Source organism: Pagrus major, chromosome 6 (assembly GCF_040436345.1).
Source record: "Pagrus major chromosome 6, Pma_NU_1.0".
Classification (NCBI taxonomy): domain Eukaryota; kingdom Metazoa; phylum Chordata; class Actinopteri; order Spariformes; family Sparidae; genus Pagrus; species Pagrus major.
In genome coordinates this window covers 2,436,486-2,462,406 of record NC_133220.1, presented here as the reverse complement: position 1 = coordinate 2,462,406, position 25,921 = coordinate 2,436,486, and the positions used below count along the sequence as shown (strand labels likewise).

The 25,921-nt window shown below is 41.8% G+C and overlaps 2 protein-coding genes across 2 annotated transcripts in view; both read left to right on the top strand.

The window, feature by feature from the left end:
- LOC140997853 (butyrophilin-like protein 8) overlaps positions 1 to 17,804 on the top strand; it is a 59,675-nt gene extending 41,871 nt beyond the window's left edge. Inside the window, exons 7-10 of the mRNA XM_073467909.1 lie at positions 1,034 to 1,084; positions 11,183 to 11,236; positions 16,025 to 16,060; positions 16,333 to 17,804. Of these exons, the coding sequence (XP_073324010.1) occupies positions 1,034 to 1,084; positions 11,183 to 11,236; positions 16,025 to 16,060; positions 16,333 to 16,394 (203 nt within the window). The 3' untranslated portion in view covers positions 16,395 to 17,804. The remainder of the gene's footprint in view (positions 1 to 1,033; positions 1,085 to 11,182; positions 11,237 to 16,024; positions 16,061 to 16,332) is intronic.
- The window catches only part of LOC140997596 (butyrophilin-like protein 1), a 104,503-nt gene extending 78,979 nt beyond the window's left edge, over positions 1 to 25,524 (top strand). The window contains exons 3-6 of the mRNA XM_073467543.1: positions 22,018 to 22,053; positions 23,358 to 23,636; positions 24,712 to 24,966; positions 25,400 to 25,524. Coding sequence (XP_073323644.1) covers positions 22,018 to 22,053; positions 23,358 to 23,636; positions 24,712 to 24,966; positions 25,400 to 25,524 — 695 coding nt within the window. The remainder of the gene's footprint in view (positions 1 to 22,017; positions 22,054 to 23,357; positions 23,637 to 24,711; positions 24,967 to 25,399) is intronic.
- Positions 25,525 to 25,921: the final 397 nt, after the last annotated feature.

Sequence of the window (25,921 nt, the reverse complement as noted above, 5' to 3'; positions counted from 1 at the left end):
GCGGCAGGAACGAAGGGTGCAGAGGTGCTGCAGCTCCCCTAAAACAAGGCATTATTAAAAACACTGATCGATAGGAGTGATCAGACTTGTAGCAGAGACAGAGAGAGAGAGAGAGCTCATATGTGGACGAGCAGGAAAGAGGGACAGAAGTGTCCACAGGACTTAAACACTGTTGTTGATCATGAAGCGTAAGATTTCTCTACAACTCTGTGATTTGTCAGTCAGGGTCTCTGTGACCAACAGGAAGATCAGCGTTATATTCGCCCCTCTCCTCTATGAAACGTCTGTATCCTCACTGAGCTGCATTATTATAAACTATGAGGCTGTTTATTCAGGCAGTAACGTGCGTCTCTGTTGAGCCGGTCAGGCTGAAACCTTTAACAGTTCAACACTTTAAGTAATAACATCACCAGTATTAGACTCAGGAGGTGGTTAGCTTAGCTTAGCATAAAGACTGGAAGCAGAAGGAAACAGACTAAAGTTAGAAATACACCTTCAGCACCAGGCTAACTGTTTCACCCTGTTTATGGGTTTGATGCTAAAGCTAAGCTAATGGCTTCCTGATTCCATCAGACTCCATATTGATAATGAATGAATTGATTAAGTTATGAAGCCAAAGAGCTGAACATGTTCTGGTATCAGCTCTGTGACTCACAGCTGTTGGTGCTCATTATTAACACTCAGGTGTCAAAGTGCTTCATTTGGCAGCAGAGTGAGTTTGAATTGGATGTTTATAATAATCCTAATATGTAGTGATGAAGCTGAAATCATGACGTGTCATTAAATGTGAGACGGTGATCTAATGTTATGTTTGGTGGTCGACCTCAGTGTAACATTGAACATTGAGATTCTTCTGTAAAACAACGAAAGTAAAACTGAAACCGTTCAGAGCAACTTTTCACTCTCCATTCTTGACTGTTTGAAAACAGACTTTTAAAAGATGATGCAAACATTAAAATCTGCACCAAAATCATTTCTGTGTGATGTAAAAGTCGACTTTCTGTAATGTAAACTTTTGTTTTGTTTTCTGCAGATTCACTACAGAGAAGGCGTCGTCGTGATGATTCAGAGAATGACTCATCAGGTAAGTCTCCTCTCAGCAATGTTGGTTCGTAACAAATTACATTTACTCCACTTTCAACAAATCCCTCAAAACACACCTCTTCAAAACTTCTTACAATCACCAAAGAAGTTTGTTCTCCTCCTCCACTTTCTGATATGTTCCCTTTACTCACAGATTCATTTTCTTTCTTTTTTGTTTCCTTTGTTAAGTGACTTTAGTATCTAGAAAAGCACTATACGTTTAATGTATCATTATTATTATTTACATTACATATACTTGAGTAACTTTTTTGAATAAATTGTACTTTTCTGAGTAGTTTATTACAGAATGCTTTTACTTGAGTAGATTGTCAGCTGGTCCCAGGTCTGCTGCTGCTCTGTTATCTACCACAGCCACGCCTCCACATGACATGAAGCAGGATAATGACTGAAGCTACAGCAGGAGTTTGGCTTTCTAATAACGCTAACCGCTAATATTCACAGACGCATTAACAACACACAGTACAATGAGCTGCAGAGCATCAGAGAACAGAGCTGACACTGAGCTGACAGAGAGCAGTAAGCATGGCGGCAGGAACGAAGGGTGCAGAGGTGCTGCAGCTCCCCTAAAACAGGGCATTATTAAAAACACTTGTAGCGCTTTCTACGTATCCTGGCTTTAAGATACAGCACTAAGGGTTCTTTTACTTTATTATGTCTGATGCTATTAACTGTACTGCTGCTTTAATGGTTATGACCTGTAACCCAGCTTACCTGATGAACTCCTCAAATATCATGAACTGAATATGACACCAGATGTTAGTGTTTTTTCGTGTTGCACCTCTGCTTTTAAACAACCTTTTTAATCTTTTAAACACTATTTATTAATTTTTAACCACTAGTTATTAACTTGACACAAAGGGAATCATGAATTAAAATAAAGGAATTATTTATTCACACAATCAAAATATGTAGGCAATGGTAAAATAAGGCTAATTAATAAACATAAATGTTACTCTCTTTTATAGTTTTAGTAACCCAAGTTAAAGTATTTCAGAAAAATTAAAGAGTTGCCCTTTAATCTCAGCAATAAGTAAAAAAACCAAAAATCAGGCAAGTGCCCTTTAAATTTCACCAAGGTAATGTTATCACACTGTAAAGTGCACAGACTCTCTCAATCCTTCATACACATTTGTTAATCCCGTTCCAAAAGGTATCAGCAGAATATAAACCAATAATACTCAACAATAATACCCTGAATCTCTGGAACACAGAATATTACTTTCAAATTTAGTGTGGGCCCACATAAAAATATTAATACAACAGCCGGCAAAGAAAATAACAAACCCCCGTTGCAGGCCTGTTTGTGGACGAGTTGTGAGGTGTTGTGACACTTTGGCGACACTGTGTCCGATGCCGTGCTCACTCACCCCCACTGAACCACCAGTCTCTCAGTCTCGGTACCTGCAGCCGATGATGCAGGGAAAAGTCCCGACCTCGTCCGAGACTCACGGAAGCCGCTCGTTAACCGTCTCGTTGCCGCGACGACGTCTGTTGACGTTGGAAGAGAGACACGGAGGGTCTCCCTCAACCACCACAGCTCACCCGAGTTGGTCCGATCACGCAGCAAACTGTCTTTGACTCGGTCCAGGCGTCACAGTCCCTCCACGAAGTACTAGCACAAGATTAGCATTTGTGCTATCCCTTAGCAGTCTGGAGAGTTGCAGGCTAACTCCTTAGCTCACAGTCTTTCAACAAAGCGTATATCACTGAACTCTTCACTTAACGTGAGAGTAAGATTACACTCTCTCATTACACACAGACTCTATCTTAGCTAACTTAGCTGCAGACTAATAGCTATGATGAGAAAAACACACAGCGGTCATGTGTCGGAGCGAACCTCAATCTTCTCTCCTTCTCTTTCCCTCGTTCTTTTTTCCCGATCTCTCTTATCCCGCCCCCTGCCCAATCCCCACTGAGGAAACCTGACATCTCTACTCACTGACCAATAGCAGCAGGGCTCACAATTACCAACACAAACAAGATAGGTTGATATTCCTCGGGTTGAAGGAACTACTTTTCACACAAACTATAACATGGTTTTAAAGGAACATTACACACTATTTTAATGCTGGGATTTATTCCCTGGCTACACCCTCCCCCTTTTAAAGGTCTGGATGTCCCCATCAGACTTGCTCTTTATCAATTTTGAGGCCTAAGGGTTTGCCATATCAGATTCTTTAGATAGTTCCCTACTCATGCTCTCCTCACACTGAACCGCATGAAGGCATGGGTGTGATGCATATCCTCATCCCTCTATGCAGAATGACAAGTGGTTTATTAGTAGGCTCTCCTGGTTCATCATAACTCAAGCGGATGACTGGCTTAACTGCTCTTTTTACAACTGGGTCACTACAAGGTGCTGGTCCATCTTCAGACTCACTAAGAACTGGGACGTCTCCCACTTCCAGTCCTGTGTCCGCCACAGGGTCCTCAGATGACAACACAATGCTGGCAGTTTCCTCCTCTGCCCTAGGAGCAGTGTCAGTCCCTTCTTCATTTGGAGGTGTACCAGGGGCACCACTACTCTCCAACCAAACTGCCTTGATCTCATCTTGGGCACAGTTCAGAGTTTGCAAGGAAGTAGGCAAACTTGGCCAGTCAGAGTTTGTGATCCCTCTCAAAGTGTAGTGAGAGTCCTCCTCTTCAGACTCAGAACCACAATGCTCGGATTCACGAGTCATTGGCACCTCATTACCTGTTGCCCTTGCTCTGGTATTGGGTCTCTGGTATTGGGGTTTCTCTTCCTGGACTCCAGGCATCCTCACCAGGAACCCTATCGGAAGCAGATGATCTCTGTGAAGTGTTTTTACTATGCTTCTTCCTTCTTCAGACTTGACCCGGTAAACAGGTAAGTTAGGAAGCTTTCCAACAATCACATATGGCTGCAAGTTCCATTTCTCTTTTAATTTGTGTTTTCCCGGTACTCCCAATGCTCGAATGAGTACACGGTCTCCTTCTTGCAGGTTGTGGACTCGGACTCTATTGTCATAGTTTCGCTTGTTCTTCAGATGGTTTTTCTCGGAGGCTTCAGATGCAAGGTGGTAAGCATGACGCAACTCCTTTCTTAGCTCTTCCATGTAGCGGTGGTGAGTTGTCTTGTCTTCTCCTCCACTAGACAAACCAAAACACACATCAATAGGGAGACGGGCCTCTCTCCCGAACATCAGGAAATAAGGGGAGTAACCGGTTGCCTCATTGCGGCTGCAATTGTAAGCATGCACCAGAAAAGCTACCTGTTGACTCCACCTCTGTTTGTTTGTGGGATTAAGAGTACCCAACATGGACAGGAGAGTGCGGTTGAAGCGCTCTGGCTGTGGATCCCCCTGCGGGTGATAAGGGGTAGTTCTTGATTTCTTAATTCCCAGCATGCCCAAGAGCTCCTTTATCAACCGACTCTCAAAGTCTCACCCTTGGTCTGAATGTATACGTGCAGGCAGTCCATAATTGACAAAGAACTTCTCCAACAGCACTTTGGCCACTGTTGATGCAGTCTGATTACTCGTGGGGAAGGCTTGAGCATAGCGAGTAAAATGGTCGGTGACCACTAGGACATTAGCTACCCCTCGGGCGTCTGGTTCAATTGACAGGAAATCAATGCAAACCAAATGCATCGGACCTCGACTGGTGATTTGGTGCAGTGGGGATGCCTTGTGCGGCAAAGTCTTCTGAGCCACGCAACTCCCACAGGTCTTGATATACTGGTCGATTTCAACATCCATTTTGGGCCAGTAAAATCTATCACGCACTAGCTCAGTTGTCTTATCAATCCCAAGATGGCCAAAATCATCGTGCAAGGACTTTAGCACATGGCGTCGGTGTTGTTCTGGAAGCACTAACTGAAATATTGCTTTCCCAGTCGGCTTTACCACCTTCCGGTATAGGAGCCCATTTTGCAGGTGCAATTTTCCACCCTCTCGCTGGAACAGGACAGCTTCCTTATGGGTGCTCTGGATGGGACAAGGCCAGTTGTTGGCTCTTATCTCCTGTTTCACTCTTCCAATGACTTCATCCGTGTCCTGATCTTTCTGCTTGTCCATGAGGCCTACTAGGTCTACAGGGCCTCCATCAAACCTAACTGGGTATACATACAAATCTGGGATAGCAGAGGGCGATGCACCTAGCTGGTCCAAGCACCGGTTTGGGGAACTTGGGGACTCGATGACATTGAGTCTTCTACAGAGGGCTTTTACCCCTGATGGAGGTATCCATCCTTCATCCTCCTCACTTGGGTTCCTGGACAGCAGGTCTGCATCCACATTCTCTCTTCCGGGCCTATATTTTATTGCAAAATCATATGTAGACAGGGCTGCCAACCACCGATGTCCTGTGGCATTGAGCTTGGCAGTTGTGAGAACATAGGTCAGTGGGTTATTATCAGTTCTGACGGTGAATTTGGCCCCATATAGGTAATCATGAAATTTGTCAACCACTGCCCACTTCAGTGCTAGAAACTCGAGCTGATGAACAGGGTAATTTCTTTCAGAGTTCCTCAGTTTCCTACTAGCAAAAGCTACAGGGCGCAACCCATCTGAGTACTCCTGGTTGAGGACCGCACCCAACCCTTCGAAGCTGGCGTCCACATGGAGTATATAGGGCTTGGCCGGGTCTGCATAGGCCAGGACAGGAGCGTGGGTGAGACAGTGGATTATCTTTTGAAACGCCGCCGTACATTCAGCGGTCCACCTCTCACCAAATGGCTCAGGCCTCTTGAAGTAGCTAGCCGTCTGTGAGGTTGTATTCTTGTTGCGTTGTGTGGGAAGGTAGCCTTTTGTAAGGTCTGTCAAAGGTTTTACAATCGCCGAATAGTTGGCAATGAAGCGTCTATAATACCCGCAGAAACCCAGGAAAGACTGCAGGGTTTTAAGGTCAGTTGGCTGTTCCCAGCGGGTGACTGCTACTATCTTTTCAGGGTCGGTGGCTATCCCCTTCAGCTGACACAATATGGCCGACGTATTTGACCTGCGGCTGACAAAATTGACATTTGTCGATGGATACTTTTAGCCCATACTCCTGGAGTCGATCTAGCACCTTCAAAAGGCGTTCCTCATGTTCTTCTAATGTCTTGCCAAAAACAATGAGATCGTCCAGATATACAAGGCACTGTAGCAAGTTCATATCCCCTACCACCCTCTCCATGAGGCGCTGGAATGTTGACGGTGCTCCAGTGATGCCTTGGGGCATTCGTTCAAACTGAAAGAATCCCAATGGACAAATGAAGGCTGTTTTCTCTTTGTCTTCTTCAGCCATTGGGATCTGGTAGTAGCCATTTCTTAAGTCCAACACAGAAAACCAACGGCTGCCAGTCATACAGTCGAGGGCATCATCAATCCTGGGGACTGTGTACTGATCAGGAATGGTGCGAGCATTCAGAGTACGGTAATCGATACACATTCGGATAGAACCATTTTTTTTTCTTGCCACAACAATGGGCGATGCATATGGGCTGCGGGATTCCTTTATTATCCCAGCAGCTAGAAGCTTCTGTAGGTGTCGCCGGACGTCATCTATATCCGCAGGCGCAAGTCGTCTTGACCGCTCTCTGAAAGGGCGGGGGTCATTAATGCGGATGTTGTGTTCCACGCCTTTAGCCAATCCCACATCCCATTCGACTAGTGAAAACACTCCCGCTCTCTCTGATAGCTTCGTTGCCAATCTCTCCTTCCAAGCAATGGGGATGGGGGACTCTCCAAAATTAAACAATCCAGGATCTAGTGTGGAAGGGGATCCTTTATCCTTCTGGAGTGCCATCACTACTTCAACTTTGTGGACATGGGCTACGACTGTACCTTTGGGAATGGATTTAGGTTTTAGTGACTCGTTCCTGAGTAGCACAGAAAAATTGTTCACATCCATATCGGAGGGAAGGAGGACGCAGGGGGGTACCACAACTCCAGCAGGAAGAAAGGATTGGACAGGTGCCTCAACCACTAGTACGTCTTGCTTCAGTGTCTCGTCTGCAGTCACTTTGCAGGCGGCGAAAACTGCGCCACCTGGGGGGATTTTAAGTGGTCCGGGGCCCACCCATCTTATGTGTCCTATCGTGTCCATCCCAGGGCTTTTGGAAGAGTTTTGTTCACCTGAGGCCTGTGCACACACTCGCCATGCTTGGGCCTGCCCATTACTCCCTGTATCATCTGTAGTCCTGGGCCCATGGCAAAACTTCCTTGCGTTGGTCCCAAAAAGTACTGGCGGCTGATCTGGACCATTAGGATCTGGGCAGACAAGGGCCAACACAGTCTTTGGTGCAGGGTTGGGTCCGTCGTCCACAAACTGAACATTCATTACAACATACCCCTTGTAGGGATAACAGGACTCGCTAAGACCCCAAAGGGCCAAGCTGGAAATGGGATGGAGTGGCAAATGAGACAGATGTTCTTGGAACCAACTCTCAAAAACTATGGAAACGGTGGAGCCACCATCCATCAGTGCTGTGAGCGGGTGCCCCTCGATGATGACTTTGCTCAAGGAAGTCTCTCCCACAAGCCCTTCAGGAAGGCTACCAGCCGTTTTGTGGTCTACTGCACTCCGTTTAACAGAACAATGGTTGTTTTCAGTCTCTTTATCCGGGTTTGTTTGCTCTTTGTTGGTGTGTTCTTTGTGCCTTCTCAAGGTACGAACCAGTTTTTGTATTACTTTGGCGGAGTCTTCTGGGGCAGTACAACGTGGGGCTACATGACCGTTTTCTCCACATCGATAACAGAAAAAAATCATCTCTATCATTTCTGTCATTTGATTGGCCTTTGTAACTCAGCCTGTTGGGGACATTATTGCTTCCTTTATTCTCTCTGGGGTCTGCTCTCCAACTAGACCCCCTTGTTGGTCTGGTGTCTGTGTGTGTAACCGTCATAACCCCAATCTGGTTCTGCAGACTCTCCACTTGTTTCTTTAATGCTTGAACCTCACTGTTAGATTTGGTTTTGGGTTGTTTCTCTGTCTGTATCTCTTTAGTGGGTTTAGTTATAGGGGTAGCCTTTAACGGCCCAACTGTCAACTCAGATACTCGGGACTGCAACAACTCAATCTGGACTTTTAGGTCTTGAACCTCTTTGTCTGTTAGCTTAGCTTCATCATCAACTCACACTTGTCTAACCATAGGCTTGGCTGGGTTAGGAGCCGATTTCTTTCGTACTATCTGTTGGTCCTCTTCTTGTCGAATTTCATTCAACAGTTCCAGGAAAGAGGGTGGATTATTCTTCCTCTCTCTCAAACGTAACTGCAGAAGCAGTAAATCTGACTCGATGGCTCCCCTGAGGAGTTGTTCCACACGTGCACTGTCTCTTTGGCTAGTGCGTAGCCCACCTCTCTCCACCACCTTAGTTAGCAAGCGCTCCACTCTTCTCAAAAAATCAGAAAGTCTCTCGCCTGAACTTTGGCGAAGGGCTCTGAATGAGAAATACAGATCTTCAGGGGTTTCAGAGGTCCCAAATGCTCGCTCCAGGGCCTCAATATATTCCTGAGGTGTAGCATAAGGGTCATTGGCTCTCACAGTTTGGGCTATCTCTAAAGCCGGCCCTTTCAAACTCTCCACAATCCTCTTCCGTTTTTCCCGACTTGAACAGTCACATTCGTCCACCATCAATCGTGCCTGCTCTATCCAAGTGTCCAAATTCTCCTCCCCAGCAGGTGTAGGTGTTAGTCCAGAATATGCCCTCAAGCGCCTGAAAACATTGCTCTCTTGAGGCTTCATTGTTTTGATGAGTAGATCACCTACTGCACGTATAATAGACTCAGCAGAGTTTCCCAGTGTAGTGCCAGGAGGTGCCATCTCGGATTCAGTTGTTCCACCTGTAGACGGGGAACTGTCTTCGAGGGCCTGAGGCACATCTCCTCCTTCATCACCAGCAGTGGCCTCTTCTCCATCTGTTGGCCCATGCAAAGTCCACAGCTCCCCTCCATCAACAGGGGGCACATTAATGGGAATAGTCCTAAGGTTGACTTGTTCACTACATTCACAAAGCACCATTAGTGACTGGGAGTTGGGGTCATACATTCGTCCTCTGGCTTTCACTCTTCCCAGGGCTTTGATGGTTTTTAAAGTCTCTTCAATGTGGTCTCTAGTGGCATCTAAGGGGACTTGCTTCACTATGAGAGCATGAGCTTGGTCTACTCCCTCCCCTTTACACCAATTCTCGAGTAGTGACATGTCTATACAGTTGTGGATTTTCTTTTACAAATTATTTAGTTGTTGGTTTACAAAATGCTATCCTAACAAGTTAGCTTTGATAAACTCCTGTATGAATCAAGAAAATTTAACTGAATAATTACTGAAGAGAAAACTAGGATAGTTAAATCACAGAGGTAAACAGGGGTTTACTTTATAGTGGGTGTTACAGGCTAAACTACTTTAATTGGTTAATAGAATCCCAGCGGTGCCTCCATTTATGTAGCGCTTTCTACGTATCCTGGCTTTAAGATACAGCACTAAGGGTTCTTTTACTTTATTATATCTGATGCTATTAACTGTACTGCTGCTTTAATGGTTATGACCTGTAACCCAGCTTACCTGATGAACTCCTCAAATATCATGAACTGAATATGACTGAATATATAACTGAATATAACTGAATACACCAGATGTTAGTGTTTTTTCATGTTGCACCTCTGCTTTTAAACAACCTTTTTAATCTTTTAAACACTATTTATTAATTTTTAACCACTAGTTATTAACTTGACACAAAGGGAATCATGAATTAAAATAAAGGAATTATTTATTCACACAATCAAAATATGTAGGCAATGGTAAAATAAGGCTAATTAATAAACATAAATGTTACTCTCTTTTATAGTTTTAGTAACCCAAGTTAAAGTATTTCAGAAAAATTAAAGAGTTGCCCTTTAATCTCAGCAATAAGTAAAAAAACCAAAAATCAGGCAAGTGCCCTTTAAATTTCACCAAGGTAATGTTATCACACTGTAAAGTGCATAGACTCTCTCAATCCTTCATACACATTTGTTAATCCCGTTCCAAAAGGTATCAGCAGAATATAAACCAATAATACTCAACAATAATACCCTGAATCTCTGGAACACAGAATATTACTTTCAAATTTAGTGTGGGCCCACATAAAAATATTAATACAACAGCCGGCAAAGAAAATAACAAACCCCGTTGCAGGCCTGTTTGTGGACGAGTTGTGAGGTGTTGTGACACTTTGGCGACACTGTGTCCGATGCCGTGCTCACTCACCCCCACTGAACCACCAGTCTCTCAGTCTCGGTACCTGCAGCCGATGATGCAGGGAAAAGTCCCGACCTCGTCCGAGACTCACGGAAGCCGCTCGTTAACCGTCTCGTTGCCGCGACGACGTCTGTTGACGTTGGAAGAGAGACACGGAGGGTCTCCCTCAACCACCACAGCTCACCCGAGTTGGTCCGATCACGCAGCAAACTGTCTTTGACCCGGTCCAGGCGTCACAGTCCCTCCACGAAGTACTAGCACAAGATTAGCATTTGTGCTATCCCTTAGCAGTCTGGAGAGTTGCAGGCTAACTCCTTAGCTCACAGTCTTTCAACAAAGCGTATATCACTGAACTCTTCACTTAACGTGAGAGTAAGATTACACTCTCTCATTACACACAGACTCTATCTTAGCTAACTTAGCTGCAGACTAATAGCTATGATGAGAAAAACACACAGCGGTCATGCGTCGGAGCGAACCTCCATCTTCTCTCCTCTCCTTCCCTCGTTCTTTTTTCCCGATCTCTCTTATCCCGCCCCCTGCCCAATCCCCACTGAGGAAACCTGACATCTCTACTCACTGACCAATAGCAGCAGGGCTCACAATTACCAACACAAACAAGATAGGTTGATATTCCTCGGGTTGAAGGAACTACTTTTCACACAAACTATAACATGGTTTTAGTTTTAAAGGAACATTACACACTATTTTAATGCTGGGATTTATTCCCTGGCTACACACTGATCGATAGGAGTGATCAGACTTGTAGCAGAAACAGAGAGAGAGAGAGAGAGAAAACTGACTTTTAAAAGATGATACAAACATTAAAATCTGCACCAAAATCATTTCTGTGTGATATAAAAGTCGACTTTCTGTAATTTAAACTTTTGTTTTCTGCAGGTTATCATCTGGTGCAAATGCCTCCTCGTGATGATACAGACAGTGACTCATCAGGTAAGTCTCCTCTCAGCAATGTTTGTTCGTAACAAATTACATTTACTCCACTTTCAAAAATCCCTCAAAACACACCACTTCAAAACTTCTTACAATCACCAAAGAAGTTTGTTCTCCTCCTCCACTTTCTGATATGTTCCCTTTACTCACAGATTCATTTTCTTTTTTGTTGTTTCCTTTGTTAAGTGACTTTAGTATCTAGAAAAGCACTATATGTTTAATGTATCATTATTATTATTTACATTACATATACTCAAGTCACTTTTTTGAATAAATTGTACTTTTCTGAGTAGTTTATTACAGAATACTTTTACTTGAGTAGATTGTCAGCTGGTCCCAGGTCTGCTGCTGCTCTGTTATCTACCACAGCCACGCCTCCACATGACATGAAGCAGGATAATGACTGAAGCTACAGCAGGAGTTTGGCTTTCTAATAACGCTAACCGCTAATATTCACAGACGCATTAACAACACACAGTACAATGAGCTGCAGAGCATCAGAGAACAGAGCTGACACTGAGCTGACAGAGAGCAGTAAGCATGGCGGCAGGAACGAAGGGTGCAGAGGTGCTGCAGCTCCCCTAAAACAAGGCATTATTAAAAACACTGATCGATAGGAGTGATCAGACTTGTAGCAGAGACAGAGAGAGAGAGAGAGAGCTCATATGTGGACGAGCAGGAAAGAGGGACAGAAGTGTCCACAGGACTTAAAAACTGTTGTTGATCATGAAGCGTAAGATTTCTCTACAACTCTGTGATTTGTCAGTCAGGGTCTCTGTGACCAACAGGAAGATCAGCGTTATATTCGCCCCTCTCCTCTATGAAACGTCTGTATCCTCACTGAGCTGCATTATTATAAACTATGAGGCTGTTTATTCAGGCAGTAACGTGCGTCTCTGTTGAGCCGGTCAGGCTGTAACCTTTAACAGTTCAACACTTTAAGTAATACCATCACCAGTATTAGACTCAGGAGGTGGTTAGCTTAGCTTAGCATAAAGACTGGAAGCAGAAGGAAACAGACTAAAGTTAGAAATACACCTTCAGCACCAGGCTAACTGTTTCACCCTGTTTATGGGTTTGATGCTAAAGCTAAGCTAATGGCTTCCTGATCCCATCAGACTCCATATTGATAATGAATGAATTGATTAAGTTATGAAGCCAAAGAGCTGAACATGTTCTGGTATCAGCTCTGTGACTCACAGCTGTTGGTGCTCATTATTAACACTCAGGTGTCAAAGTGCTTCATTTGGCAGCAGAGTGAGTTTGAATTGGATGTTTATAATAATCCTAATATGTAGTGATGAAGCTGAAATCATGACGTGTCATTAAATGTGAGACGGTGATCTAATGTTATGTTTGGTGGTCGACCTCAGTGTAACATTGAACATTGAGATTCTTCTGTAAAACAACGAAAGTAAAACTGAAACCGTTCAGAGCAACTTTTCACTCTCCATTCTTGACTGTTTGAAAACAGATTTTTAAAAGATGATGCAAACATTAAAATCTGCACCAAAATCATTTCTGTGTGATGTAAAAGTCGACTTTCTGTAATGTCAACTTTTGTTTTGTTTCCTGCAGATTCACTACAGACAATGTGTCCTACAGATTATTCAGAGAATGACTCATCAAGTCAGGCACCTCTCATAAATGGTGGTTTGTAACAAATAATATTTACTCGACTTTCAGAAAATCCCTCAAAACACACCTCTTCAAAACTTCTTACAATCACCAGAGAAGTTTGTTCTCCTCCTCCACTTTCTGATATGTTCCCTTTACTCACAGATTCATTTTCTTTTTTTGTTGTTTCCTTTGTTAAGTGACTTTAGTATCTAGAAAAGCACTATACGTTTAATGTATCATTATTATTATTTACATTACATATACTTGAGTCACTTTTTTGAATGAATTGTACTTTTCTGAGTAGTTTATTACAGAATACTTTTACTTGAGTAGATTGTCAGCTGGTCCCAGGTCTGCTGCTGCTCTGTTATCTACCACAGCCACGCCTCCACATGACATGAAGCAGGATAATGACTGAAGCTACAGCAGGAGTTTGGCTTTCTAATAACGCTAACCGCTAATATTCACAGACGCATTAACAACACACAGTACAATGAGCTGCAGAGCATCAGAGAACAGAGCTGACACTGAGCTGACAGAGAGCAGTAAGCATGGCGGCAGGAACGAAGGGTGCAGAGGTGCTGCAGCTCCCCTAAAACAAGGCATTATTAAAAACACTGATCGATAGGAGTGATCAGACTTGTAGCAGAGAGACAGAGAGAGAGAGCTCATATGTGGACGAGCAGGAAAGAGGGACAGAAGTGTCCACAGGACTTAAAAACTGTTGTTGATCATGAAGCGTAAGATTTCTCTACAACTCTGTGATTTGTCAGTCAGGGTCTCTGTGACCAACAGGAAGATCAGCGTTATATTCGCCCCTCTCCTCTATGAAACGTCTGTATCCTCACTGAGCTGCATTATTATAAACTATGAGGCTGTTTATTCAGGCAGTAACGTGCGTCTCTGTTGAGCCGGTCAGGCTGAAACCTTTAACAGTTCAACACTTTAAGTAATAACATCACCAGTATTAGACTCAGGAGGTGGTTAGCTTAGCTTAGCATAAAGACTGGAAGCAGAAGGAAACAGACTAAAGTTAGAAATACACCTTCAGCACCAGGCTAACTGTTTCACCCTGTTTATGGGTTTGATGCTAAAGCTCGGCTAATGGCTTCCTGATCCCATCAGACTCCATATTGATAATGAATGAATTGATTAAGTTATGAAGCCAAAGAGCTGAACATGTTCTGGTATCAGCTCTGTGACTCACAGCTGTTGGTGCTCATTATTAACACTCAGGTGTCAAAGTGCTTCATTTGGCAGCAGAGTGAGTTTGAATTGGATGTTTATAATAATCCTAATATGTAGTGATGAAGCTGAAATCATGACGTGTCATTAAATGTGAGACGGTGATCTAATGTTATGTTTGGTGGTCGACCTCAGTGTAACATTGAACATTGAGATTCTTCTGTAAAACAACGAAAGTAAAACTGAAACCGTTCAGAGCAACTTTTCACTCTCCATTCTTGACTGTTTGAAAACAGACTTTTAAAAGATGATGCAAACATTAAAATCTGCACCAAAATCATTTCTGTGTGATGTAAAAGTTGACTTTCTGTAATGTAAACTTTTGTTTTGTTTTCTGCAGATTCTCCTCTGATGAACAAGCTTTTAGATTATCGGAATATTGTGAAAGGTAAGTCTCCTCTCAGCAATGTTGGTTCGTAACAAATTACATTTACTCGACTTTCAACAAATCCCTCAAAACACACCTCTTCAAAACTTCTTACAATCACCAAAGAAGTTTGTTCTCCTCCTCCACTTTCTGATATGTTCCCTTTACTCACAGATTCATTTTCTTTTTTGTTGTTTCCTTTGTTAAGTGACTTTAGTATCTAGAAAAGCACTATACGTTTAATGTATCATTATTATTATTATTATTATTATTTACATTACATATACTTGAGTCCCTTTTTTGAATAAATTGTACTTTTCTGAGTAGTTTATTACAGAATACTTTTACTTGAGTAGATTGTCAGCTGGTCCCAGGTCTGCTGCTGCTCTGTTATCTACCACAGCCACGCCTCCACATGACATGAAGCAGGATAATGACTGAAGCTACAGCAGGAGTTTGGCTTTCTAATAACGCTAACCGCTAATATTCACAGACGCAATAACAACACACAGTACAATGAGCTGCAGAGCATCAGAGAACAGAGCTGACACTGAGCTGACAGAGAGCAGTAAGCATGGCGGCAGGAACGAAGGGTGCAGAGGTGCTGGAGCTCCCCTAAAACAAGGCATTATTAAAAACACTGATCGATAGGAGTGATCAGACTTGTAGCAGAGAGACAGAGAGAGAGAGCTCATATGTGGACGAGCAGGAAAGAGGGACAGAAGTGTCCACAGGACTTAAAAACTGTTGTTGATCATGAAGCGTAAGATTTCTCTACAACTCTGTGATTTGTCAGTCAGGGTCTCTGTGACCAACAGGAAGATCAGCGTTATATTCGCCCCTCTCCTCTATGAAACGTCTGTATCCTCACTGAGCTGCATTATTATAAACTATGAGGCTGTTTATTCAGGCAGTAACGTGCGTCTCTGTTGAGCCGGTCACAAGTGAACAGCTCGTCAGTTCCCAGCTGGCATTCAACGTCTCAACGTTCATCTCCAGTGACTTGTGATCAGAGGTCACTTCTCCGCTCTGTATACATCACATACATACACATACATCAATGGAAGAAATGAAACTTTGTCTTGTGCACAAAGAATAAAGAACTTCTTCTAAAACCTGCTGAATTAACAAGAAGACCCGAATAATTAACAATTCATCATAGTGAGCGTCTCACAAAGTTGATAAAGTTTGTCCAAACTCAACAACTTACAAAACTGAGTGATTTTATAAAGGAGTCTGGTGAGTTTCTCTCCCTTTTCATCCTCTTCTCTCTCTCTTCATCTCCTTGCTGTAGTATGTTGGTGTTGTAGTTTGCCGTCTGTTGTAGTGCAGGACGTCCTTAAATTGTTGTTAATAACTATTTAATATAAGTTTTACTTCTACTTGAGAACTTATTTTTGGCTACTCTACCCACTGAATATGTATTTCTGATTCTGGAGTGAACTGTCCCTTTGAGCCAGTTCATCATCTGACATGAGATACTTTACATTAATACTTAGTAATATAAAAGTTGACTTTCTGTAATGTGTACTTTACTTTTGTTTTGTTTTCTGCAGCTTTTTGGCTGGAACAGTTTCTTGACTTCTCATCAGGTAAGTCACCTCTCAGCAATGGTGGTTCATAACAAATTACATTTACTCCACTTTCAGAAAATCCCTCAAAACTTCTTACAATCACCAGAGAAGTTTGTTCTCCTCCTCCACTTTCTGATATGTCACAGATTAAATCTCTTATTAAATCTTTCACTCTCCATTACTGACTGTTTGAAACAGACTTCAGAAAGATGAAACAAACATTAAAATCTTTGTTGTTCTGTTTAATATAAAGGTTGACTCTGCATAATGCATACTTTTGTTTTCTGCAGGTGACTGTGGAGGTGGAGGAGGTGATGGTGGATGTGATGGTGATGATGGATGTGATGAATAGAGGCCTCCAGCGTCTCTTTGATACCTTTATCTGCTGAAAAGGTGTGTGTGTGTGTGTGTGTGTGTGTGTGTGTGTGTGTGTCTGTGTGTCTGTGTGTGTGTGTCTGTGTGTCTGTGTGTGTGTGTGTGATCTACAGCCTCATGAGAGACGTTGTGATCACTTGTTGGTCAGACTGAGTTGTTGTGATAAATCTACAGCCTCGTAAAACTCCACAACTCTGATATCAACAAAGATTTAACCCGTTTCACACAGATCGTTTTTATTACAGCGGTTTTGTGTTGATTTATTTAAATATGGACAGTCGCTGTGACTCAACATGATTGTTTTCAATCATCATCAACCATCATCAGAACCAGATGTTTTGCATGTTTTGTAGGCTTTCAAAAGGCTTTTGATGAGCAGCTGGATTGTAGAAATCCAGACCTTGTATAGTTTCCTCCACCAAGGACGTTATGATGTCACCTGTGTCTGTTTGTGTGTCTGTTTGTGTGTCGGCTGGTTTGTCAGCAGACTTACACAAAAACAGATCTCCATGAAACTCAGATGGAGGATGTATCTCGGCCCAGAATAGACCCCATTAACTTTTGGTGTGGATCCATGAAGGGTTTTCTCACTTTCTTAAATATCGTATGTTTTTTGACATTTTCTTTAATTTCTCAGGGAACAATGTGCAGATCTTGATGAAGACAAATCTGGCATATTTAGGCAGCTGGTATCTACGAGTGAGGACAAAACTAGAATTGTCAATAATACACTTGTGCCTGTTTTCTTGACTGCAAAGGCTTTTAAATGGATTTATATTGATTAACTTGGCTTTAAATGTTTTGGTGTGTGAACAGTGAAAATCACTGGTGGTCCCTTAAAAGACATTCAGTCATTTACTGTCTGTACAGGAGACTTCTGGATTATTTAATCCAGACGGTTTTTTTATTATTTGTGTTGGTTTTGTCATCATTGATGGTCTGAAGGTTTGATTGTTAGCGGATCTTCAGTTGCTTCACTGTTTCTTTATTAAATGTAAATGCTGCACTTTGTTCCTGCCTTGTATGAATTTACGGTGTCTGGATGTTATTACTGTTTTTGAAATGCTAAAGTTTTACGAAAGAGTCTTTGAAGACAAACTTGCACTCAATTTATAATCTTATCAATTCAGTTGTTTTAAACTAAATACATCAAACAAGTTATTAACAGTCTGTGTTTGGGGACAAACACATTTTTGGTTGTTGGACATTTGTTTAATGATTCACTCATTGATCTTCAAACTTGATTTTAGAATTGAAACCCATGAAAAATGTTGGTTTTCCTTCAGTCACCTGATGCAAAATAATAGTTGTTGAACTGTGTATAACTCTGAATATGAAGCTGTGTCAGCGCTCGTCACTCGCTTTAATAAACTGAATTAAGCCAAAAGGTTGAGACTGTGGTTGATAATCATTTCCTGTTCATTCTCATTGAAACTGCATCAGTTACTTTACACTGGACTCTTTGGTCAGTGGTGCAGGAAATACTCAGATCTTACAACACAACACAAAGAAACTCCTTCATGATTAAAGTCCTGCATTCAGAGTAACTAAAGGAAAAGTACAGAAGTAGTAGTTTAGTTTCAAAAGTAAAATGTCCCTTAGGACCAGTAAATGTTATGTTATGTTATGTACACGCACGTTCACACCCACACCTACATGCACGCACACACGCACTGACAGACACATATATGCAATGTATAATACAGTCCGAGAGCATAGTTCCTAATAAGCAATCACATGATATTGACTAATATTTTATATAGGCTGTAATTATCATACTGGGGAATACTAATGAACCCCAACCTAAACCTCAGGTTGGACTACACAGCTTTCATGTTTGGGCCGGGACACAACAGCAAGTCAGCAACAGACAGCAACATTCAACAACACTAGATCTTAATAGAATAATGCTGCAGGGCCAAGACAGCTGTTATTACAAATGAGAGCCATTCATGTCAAACGGCAGCGCCTGGTGGTGTTCATGTGTCTGCAGCTTGTTGCATGTTGTTGCTCTACTGTAGAAATGATTCTGAACCTTCTGCCAACTGCTCTGCACCGGCTGCTCCTGAAGCACCAGCAGGACTCGTGTCACCACCATCACCACCTTTGAATAGCAAACATGTGCTTACAGTGTTTTTCCACACGCTGTAGTTCATCCAGTGAGATAGTGCAGCCTGTGTCTCACTGGATTTGCCCTTGTATTCATATACATTATAATGGGACGATTATATCCCATTTGTTGCACAAATAAATAATTTCAAAAGCAGTAAATAAAAAAAAAAGTGGCTTGTAAATCAGTGATTTTAAAATCCCAATCCTTATTTTAATTTCAAGGCCAGGGCCTAGTAGGCTGCATGTTTACACTGTGTAAAAGTGTACAGCCTCAAGGACCCTTGGGGGTCCCTGGACCTCACACTGACAACAACCAGTGGGTTTTTTTTAGATAACTTAACCAAAACAACAGTTTACAAAAGCTGGACATATGAATCTGGAACAAAGAATGTATGGATCTCTTTACTCACTGCTCTTTAGCACTTTGCTGCTGCTCGAACAGAGACATTCCTCCAAAACAATAGTAATAATTATACAAGACAAATCTGGCTTAAAAGGGTCAATACAACAAAAGGTCAATACAACAGACAGAAAGCCGACGTCACCGTCATTTGGTGACGTCGGCCCTACAGGCCCCTCCCACTTTCTCCCTTTTCACTCTCCTCAGTTAGTAGCAAGTGTAAGTTAAAATTCTGACTTTTCCAGGAAGCCTGTGGGATTATTCTCACCTTGTACAGGTGTTGAAGCGCTGCTGTCGCCCAGCAACGCTTTATTCACCACAGTTAACCTCAGGTATCTCAGTTAACGGTAGTTGGCGTTAACTTCGCTGACCGCCTCCGGCTGAACACACCCCGCTGCTCTGAGCGGTCACAGCGGGACAACATGCCGGGATTCAAACCTCTGGTCCCGGTCGTCTGCCTGCTGACGTTTTCGGGGATAATACTCGGACACGTCAATGGTAAGAGTACGGGTTTGTATTACTGTCCATGAGCTGGACGTCCTGTGTTTGCCGCGGGGGCGATGTGTGTGTGTCAGCGGTGTTTGGGAGTCGGGATGCTAGTTAGCATCCTGGGATTAGCCACCTAGCTCACTTTGTTTCACGCTCCTGAGGCTGAACGCAGGCGAGTTATGGACATCCAATAACTTTATGATTGAATCCTTACTGGAGAGCTGCGGTGCCAGAGGAGTTAACTGTATGTTCGGATGTTGATTCATTCAGTCCAGTGACAGGAGAGGATGACATGATTGTACACACCTTTGTGCCACCTTTCCACACCACGAAGCTAACTCTTTCCACCTTAAGTAGATCAATTAGACAGCGAATTTAAGAAGTATTTCTCAATAATTATTAAGTTAAAGCCTTATTTTGTGCTACAGTTCATTTCTATTAAGGAAGCGCTGCATTCACACGCTGTTATCTGTTATCTATCACCCTTATCTGTCCATAGTTTCGTGCTCGTGTATGTGCTGTTCTACTTTGATTTGGCCTGATGCAAATGTGCTCACTATGTTTAAAGACTGCAAATGCACTGATGCTTTTTAGCTGGATGTGTCACACACACTGATTTATCAAAGCTGTCTCCTGAGGGAGAATATTTCAGGAGGTGTGATGTGGAGGAAAACTTAAAGCCATAAATAATTTGGTTACTAACTACCATGATGTAAACTGGTGTTTCAGAGCAAATGTTTTCACCTGACGGCTCCGTTGAACATAATGATCAAATTTACTTTATTTTTCAGGTCCCAGTGTCAGAATGGTCGTGAAAGAAGACAGTGATGCTGTTTTAAACTGTTCCCTCAACACCACGGACATCACAGGAAAGGCCTTTGACTGGATGAAAGATGATCAGGAGCAGGTGTACTTTCATAGTTCAGAAGGCCACACAAATCAAGGTCCGCAGTTCATAGATCGAGTCTCACATTTTCAAGATCAACTGAAGTACGGCAACGCCTCCATAAAGATCAATAATACGAAGATGGCCGACAGCGGAAACTACAGCTGCATTTTTCCAAATCTTCAAACATTCAACATTGAGCTTGTTGTTGGTGAGTGCTTTCATTAGACAGTTAATGTGCTGTATGACCAGATCTCCAGCTGTTGTTGTAGCTTTGACCGTCTATTCTTCCTTGTTGACACCTGATAATCTCATATAGTTGTCATGCTGTCGTTAATTATTGAATTTTAAAATAAAATCTACAATATCTGTCTAACTTAAAGATAAACTTGAAAACTTACAGAATCTTTTTTACTGATGTTATCAACCGATACTGATAACAGGTGATTACCTGCTTCTCACGGCTGATGCCGATAAGATAAATAATCATTTCACACATTTCTGGCTCACTAGTCTTCTTCATGTGTAACTTTAAAGGTGCATACCACCACCTTCTGCAGCAGAGTGTGTCGATGCTGCACTCAGTGAAACTGATTTAGCTTCAGATTATCGGCTCTATTCAATGTCATTATCAGCCACTGACCAATAATAACAGTTAGTGTGTTTGTCGTGCTATGTTCTTTAAAAATGAAACTATTAAATTACTATAAAAACTATAAAACTATAAAAAAAACATTTTTGAAGATTAACATCTTCAGTGTGCTCGGAGCTGAGAGTTACTGACAGAGTAGAGAAGTTAGAGAGTATTGAGAGATGAACAAACATGAAGTTGTTTTTGTTTTTTTATGATATTTGATCTTTAGAGGTCGGTGACTTCTCTCAATTTCGGGATGCTCGGTACATTATTACACCAGATTTAGCTGATCAGTTTCTGTTTGCACCATTAAAACACAATATTGCATTAAAGATAGTTATTTTTGGCAAAAGGAAAACAGACCACCTGTCTCTGCTCACTAGACTTGTTTGAATGTGTTTACGTAAAAATATTTTCTCATGGATTTTTCTTCTTTCTTTCCTAATCTGCTGCTCCAATCAATGACATGCAAGAGTTCAGTGTTAATCACCAGATAATGTAGATATAATGAATGTATTTCTTTCCCCCAAAAAATTCTGCAAAGCTGCTTTTATATGCTGCAGTGTTTACATGCATGTTTGTAACTTGGTGTCTTTATCTTCTTCTTCCCTGTTTTACCTGCTGGCAGCAGGACACTGGTAGGTCACCTATGGGTTAGTGCAACAGTGTGAATTTGTTATATTCTCTGGCACAGTGACCCACTCATGGAAATACTGCTCCATAGTGCTACTAGAGGCTGACTTTACCTTTAGACAGAGCCAGGCTAACTGTTTCCCCTGCTTACAGTCTTTATGCTAAGCTAAGCTAAGCTAACCAGCACCAGCTGCAGCTTGTGGTGTCAATCTTCTAACTCTGGTGAGTGGAGTGCTGCCTAATTACTTCTTCCTGCTTAGTTCAACCGGACTGATTCTGACACATCTTGTCATCCAGTTAGTCAGTAGATGATAGTTTAAGAATGCAGCTCCCTCATTTAATATGTGGCCTGTTCTGTTGAAAAATGAATCCAGTAATGACATATGGCAAGTTCATAATATCGGCCATTCACTTCACAAAAAATAATATTGTTATTTATCTTTCAGAACGGGTCTTGAGAGACCGAGCAGGAGAAACCAGAGGTGAGTGATGATGTCACTGATCTCTGCACCTGTCAGGTGTGCTACAACTCTCTGTGCCTCAGTATCACTCAAAGGTTTTGATACAGTAACTCCATGTAGACGTGTTGTTCTCACAGTGCAGCAGGTTGACAGGATCCAGATGATTTCATACATTGAATATATAGAGCAGAGAATCAGCTTTGATTTGGTTCTGTTGCCATAACGTTCACCACTGTTGTTTATCATTTGAAGCATTTGTACCTTCCTCTGAAGATGTGGTGTTTAATCACTGAGAGCTTTCTGAATCATCACTGTAAGAACAAAGCAGATTTAGATGTCTGGTAGAGGTACAGTGCTCCATCTTTGAAGACAGAAGGATTAATAGGCGGTGAGTCCTGATCGTGATGATGTTACTGATCTCTACATCTGCAGTGTTTATCAGCTGTTGTCTGATCTACTTGATATTGTTCTGTGAGTCCAACAGCCCTCGTACAGAATATTTTGTTGTTATGACTCTCAAATTTATTTCCTGTTAACACGTGACTATACAGGTGAATCTCAAAAACTTTGAATGTCATGGAAAAGTTCTGTAATTTAATTCAAAAAGTGAAGCTTTCATTATATTGTAGATTCATTACACAAAGTAAAATATTTCAAGCCTTTTTTTTTTTTTTACAGCTCATGAAAAAATGCAGTATCTCATGATATCAGAATATTACATAAGACCAATCGAATAAAGGATTTATCATACAGAAATGTCGAATGTTCATTTATGCCAATTTGGCCAACCAAACACTTTCTAAATTACTTTCCAGAAAAACATATACTAATTTTTTTAGATGCTGCTGTCAGTACTTTTGTATGCTGCTGTTTCCTTACAGGCTTTTGCACTGAAACTCTCACCAGCAGCATTTTCAATAATCACTTAAAGCTGTTTTGGCTGCTGAGCTTAAGATACTGTTGTGTTTGCTCAGACTGATCCAGGACAGTGTGTTTAAATGAAGGTATTGTGTAGTTTTGAATATAACAGTCTCTGGGGCACAAAGTTGTAGCACACATTGCAGGTGTAGATATCAGTGACATCATCATCATCACATCAGATTTGCCACTGGTTTCTCCTTTTCTGGTAATGACAAGAAACTTCTCTGTGATCAATTGAAAACAGGATAAAAACTTTGCTGTGATTCTTATTTGAATTGAACTTGTTATAAGTAAAAAAAAAAAAAAAAGAAATAGGTACTCTACTTAACTTTAGGGCTGCAGCTAATATTTGTATTACATTTCTAGCTGACTTTAATAAGCTGCTGTTTATATGATGTTCACAGGTGCATCTCCAAAGCCACACATCACCACACTTGATGAAACAAAGGACTGGTCGCTGCTGCAGTGTGAAGTTCAAGGAGCTTTTGCACAACCTAAAGTCGAGTGGCAGGACAGCGCTGGAAACATCCTTCCTGCTGAGGAGACTCAGGTCTCAGAGAGAGGAGGTCGTTACTACGTTACCCTCAACACCACTGTGACCAAGACAGGACGCTACCGCTGTGTAGCCACACAGGAGGACATTAGCCATCAGACTAAAGCTGAGACCTTCGTGTTGATCAGTGGTGAGATTTCTGTCTTTGTGTTTTAATTATGAAATAATTGTAATACTTCTTGGATTATTAGTTTGTATCTTTAATTCGTATGTGTAGCTATGACCAGTTCTAAGACCAATCGAAAAAAGGATTTATCATACAGAAATGTGGAATGTTCATTTATGCACTCAATACTTGGTCGTGGCTCTTTTTGCACAAATGGCTGCATCACTGGGCGACGTGGCAGGGAGTCGACCAGTCTGTGGCACTGCTGAGGTGTCATGGAAGCCCAGGTTGCTCTGATAGCGGCCTTCAGCTCGTCTGTATTGTTGGGTCTGGTGTCTCTCATCTTCCTCTTGACAATACCCCACAGATTCTCTATGGGGTTCAGGTCAGGTGAGTTGGCTGCCAATCAAGCACAGTAATACCATGGGCAGCAAACCAGTTACTAGTCCAGCAGGACTTGGCACCTGCCCACAGTGCCAAAACTACTAGTAACTGGTTTACTGACCATGGTATTACTGTGCTTGACTGGCCAACCAAACACTTTCTAAATTACTTTCCAGAAAAACTAGAAGAAGAACTTTTCCATGATGATCTAATTTTTTTAGATGCTGCTGTCAGTACTTTTATATGCTGCTGTTTCCTTACAGGCTTTTGCACTGAAACTCTCACCAGCAGCATTTTCAATAATCACTTAAAGCTGTTTTGGCTGCTGAGCTTAAGATACTGTTGTGTTTGCTCAGACTGATCCAGGACAGTGTGTTTAAATGAAGGTATTGTGTAGTTTTGAATATAACAGTCTCTGGGGCACAAAGTTGTAGCACACATTGCAGGTGTAGATATCAGTGACATCATCATCATCACATCAGATTTGCCACTGGTTTCTCCTTTTCTGGTAATGACAAGAAACTTCTCTGTGATCAATTGAAAACAGGATAAAAACTTTGCTGTGATTCTTATTTGAATTGAACTTGTTATAAGTAAAAAAAAAAAAGAAGAAACAAAAGAAATAGGTACTCTACTTAACTTTAGGGCTGCAGCTAATATTTGTATTACATTTCTAGCTGACTTTAATAAGCTGCTGTTTACATTATGTTCACAGGTGCATCTCCAGAGTCACACATCAGGACTGTTAATGCAACAAAGGACAGGTCGCTGCTGCAGTGTGAAGTTCAAGGAGCTTTTCCAAAACCTAAAGTCGAGTGGCAGGACAGCGCTGGAAACATCCTTCCTGCTGAGGAGCCTCAGGTCTCAGAGAGAGGAGGTCATTACTACGTTACCCTCAACACCACTGTGAACAGGACAGGATGCTACCGCTGTGTGGTCACCCAGGAGGACATTAGCCATCAGACTAAAGGTGAGACCTTCGTGTTCATCAGTGGTGAGATTTCTGTCTTTGTGGTTTAATCATGAAATAATTTTAATACTTAATGGATTATTAGTTTGTATCTTTAACTCGTATGTGTAGCTATGACCACTGTGCTGTAAATAACATGCAGTTGTGAGACACTGTGGGTGTTACATTGATGTTGTTTTTCATTATTGTCACATTATTATTGCCGCAACAATGTATATATTAAATTAGACTGAGTTAGGCTAATCTTAGTTGATGGAGCCACCCATACTGCAGTGAAATTCACTTCAACATATTTACGTAGAAGTGCAAGTAAAGACTTCTGGTTATTTTGCTGTGTGAGGGACATTTCTGGGAGTCAGCAGTTCTGGACAAAGATGGCTGATGTTGAGTCATGTATAATTAAATCACATTATGGTTTTGTGATGTGTTTCAGATAAAGTGTTCAGCAGTGGAGAGGCCACAGGATTTTTTTTGGGTGGATTCGCATCTGCAGGAGCTTTAGTTCTGGCATGGCTTGCTGCAAAACAAGTGAAAAAACGCTTTAAAGGTGCGTATTAACATATCCATAATGTGCAAGATGAAACAGATACTTAACATGTCAAGAATTTCTCCTCTTCTGAGATATAAGATGTATTATGTTCATATTCATTGAAAAAACAAAGCACTTCTAGATTCATAATGTAATCACATACCTATCATCCCAGTTTATCGTCCAAGTGAACATCTCCAAAAATGGGTTTGTAAGAGCAAATTGCCGGCACGTTTTAGACTGATGCTCAAAATGATTGAATGAATTTGAAAATGTTGCTGTAGATGGGTTCTAGTCATGTGGGACCCAGTGGGAGCTCAGCGCCCGTAAGAAGGCATCTGAGCCACCATGAAAGCATTAAAATGATAAATCTGTGGGGGTCAACAAAGCTTGTTTGTTATTTGTACTTTTTTGACCAAAATATTC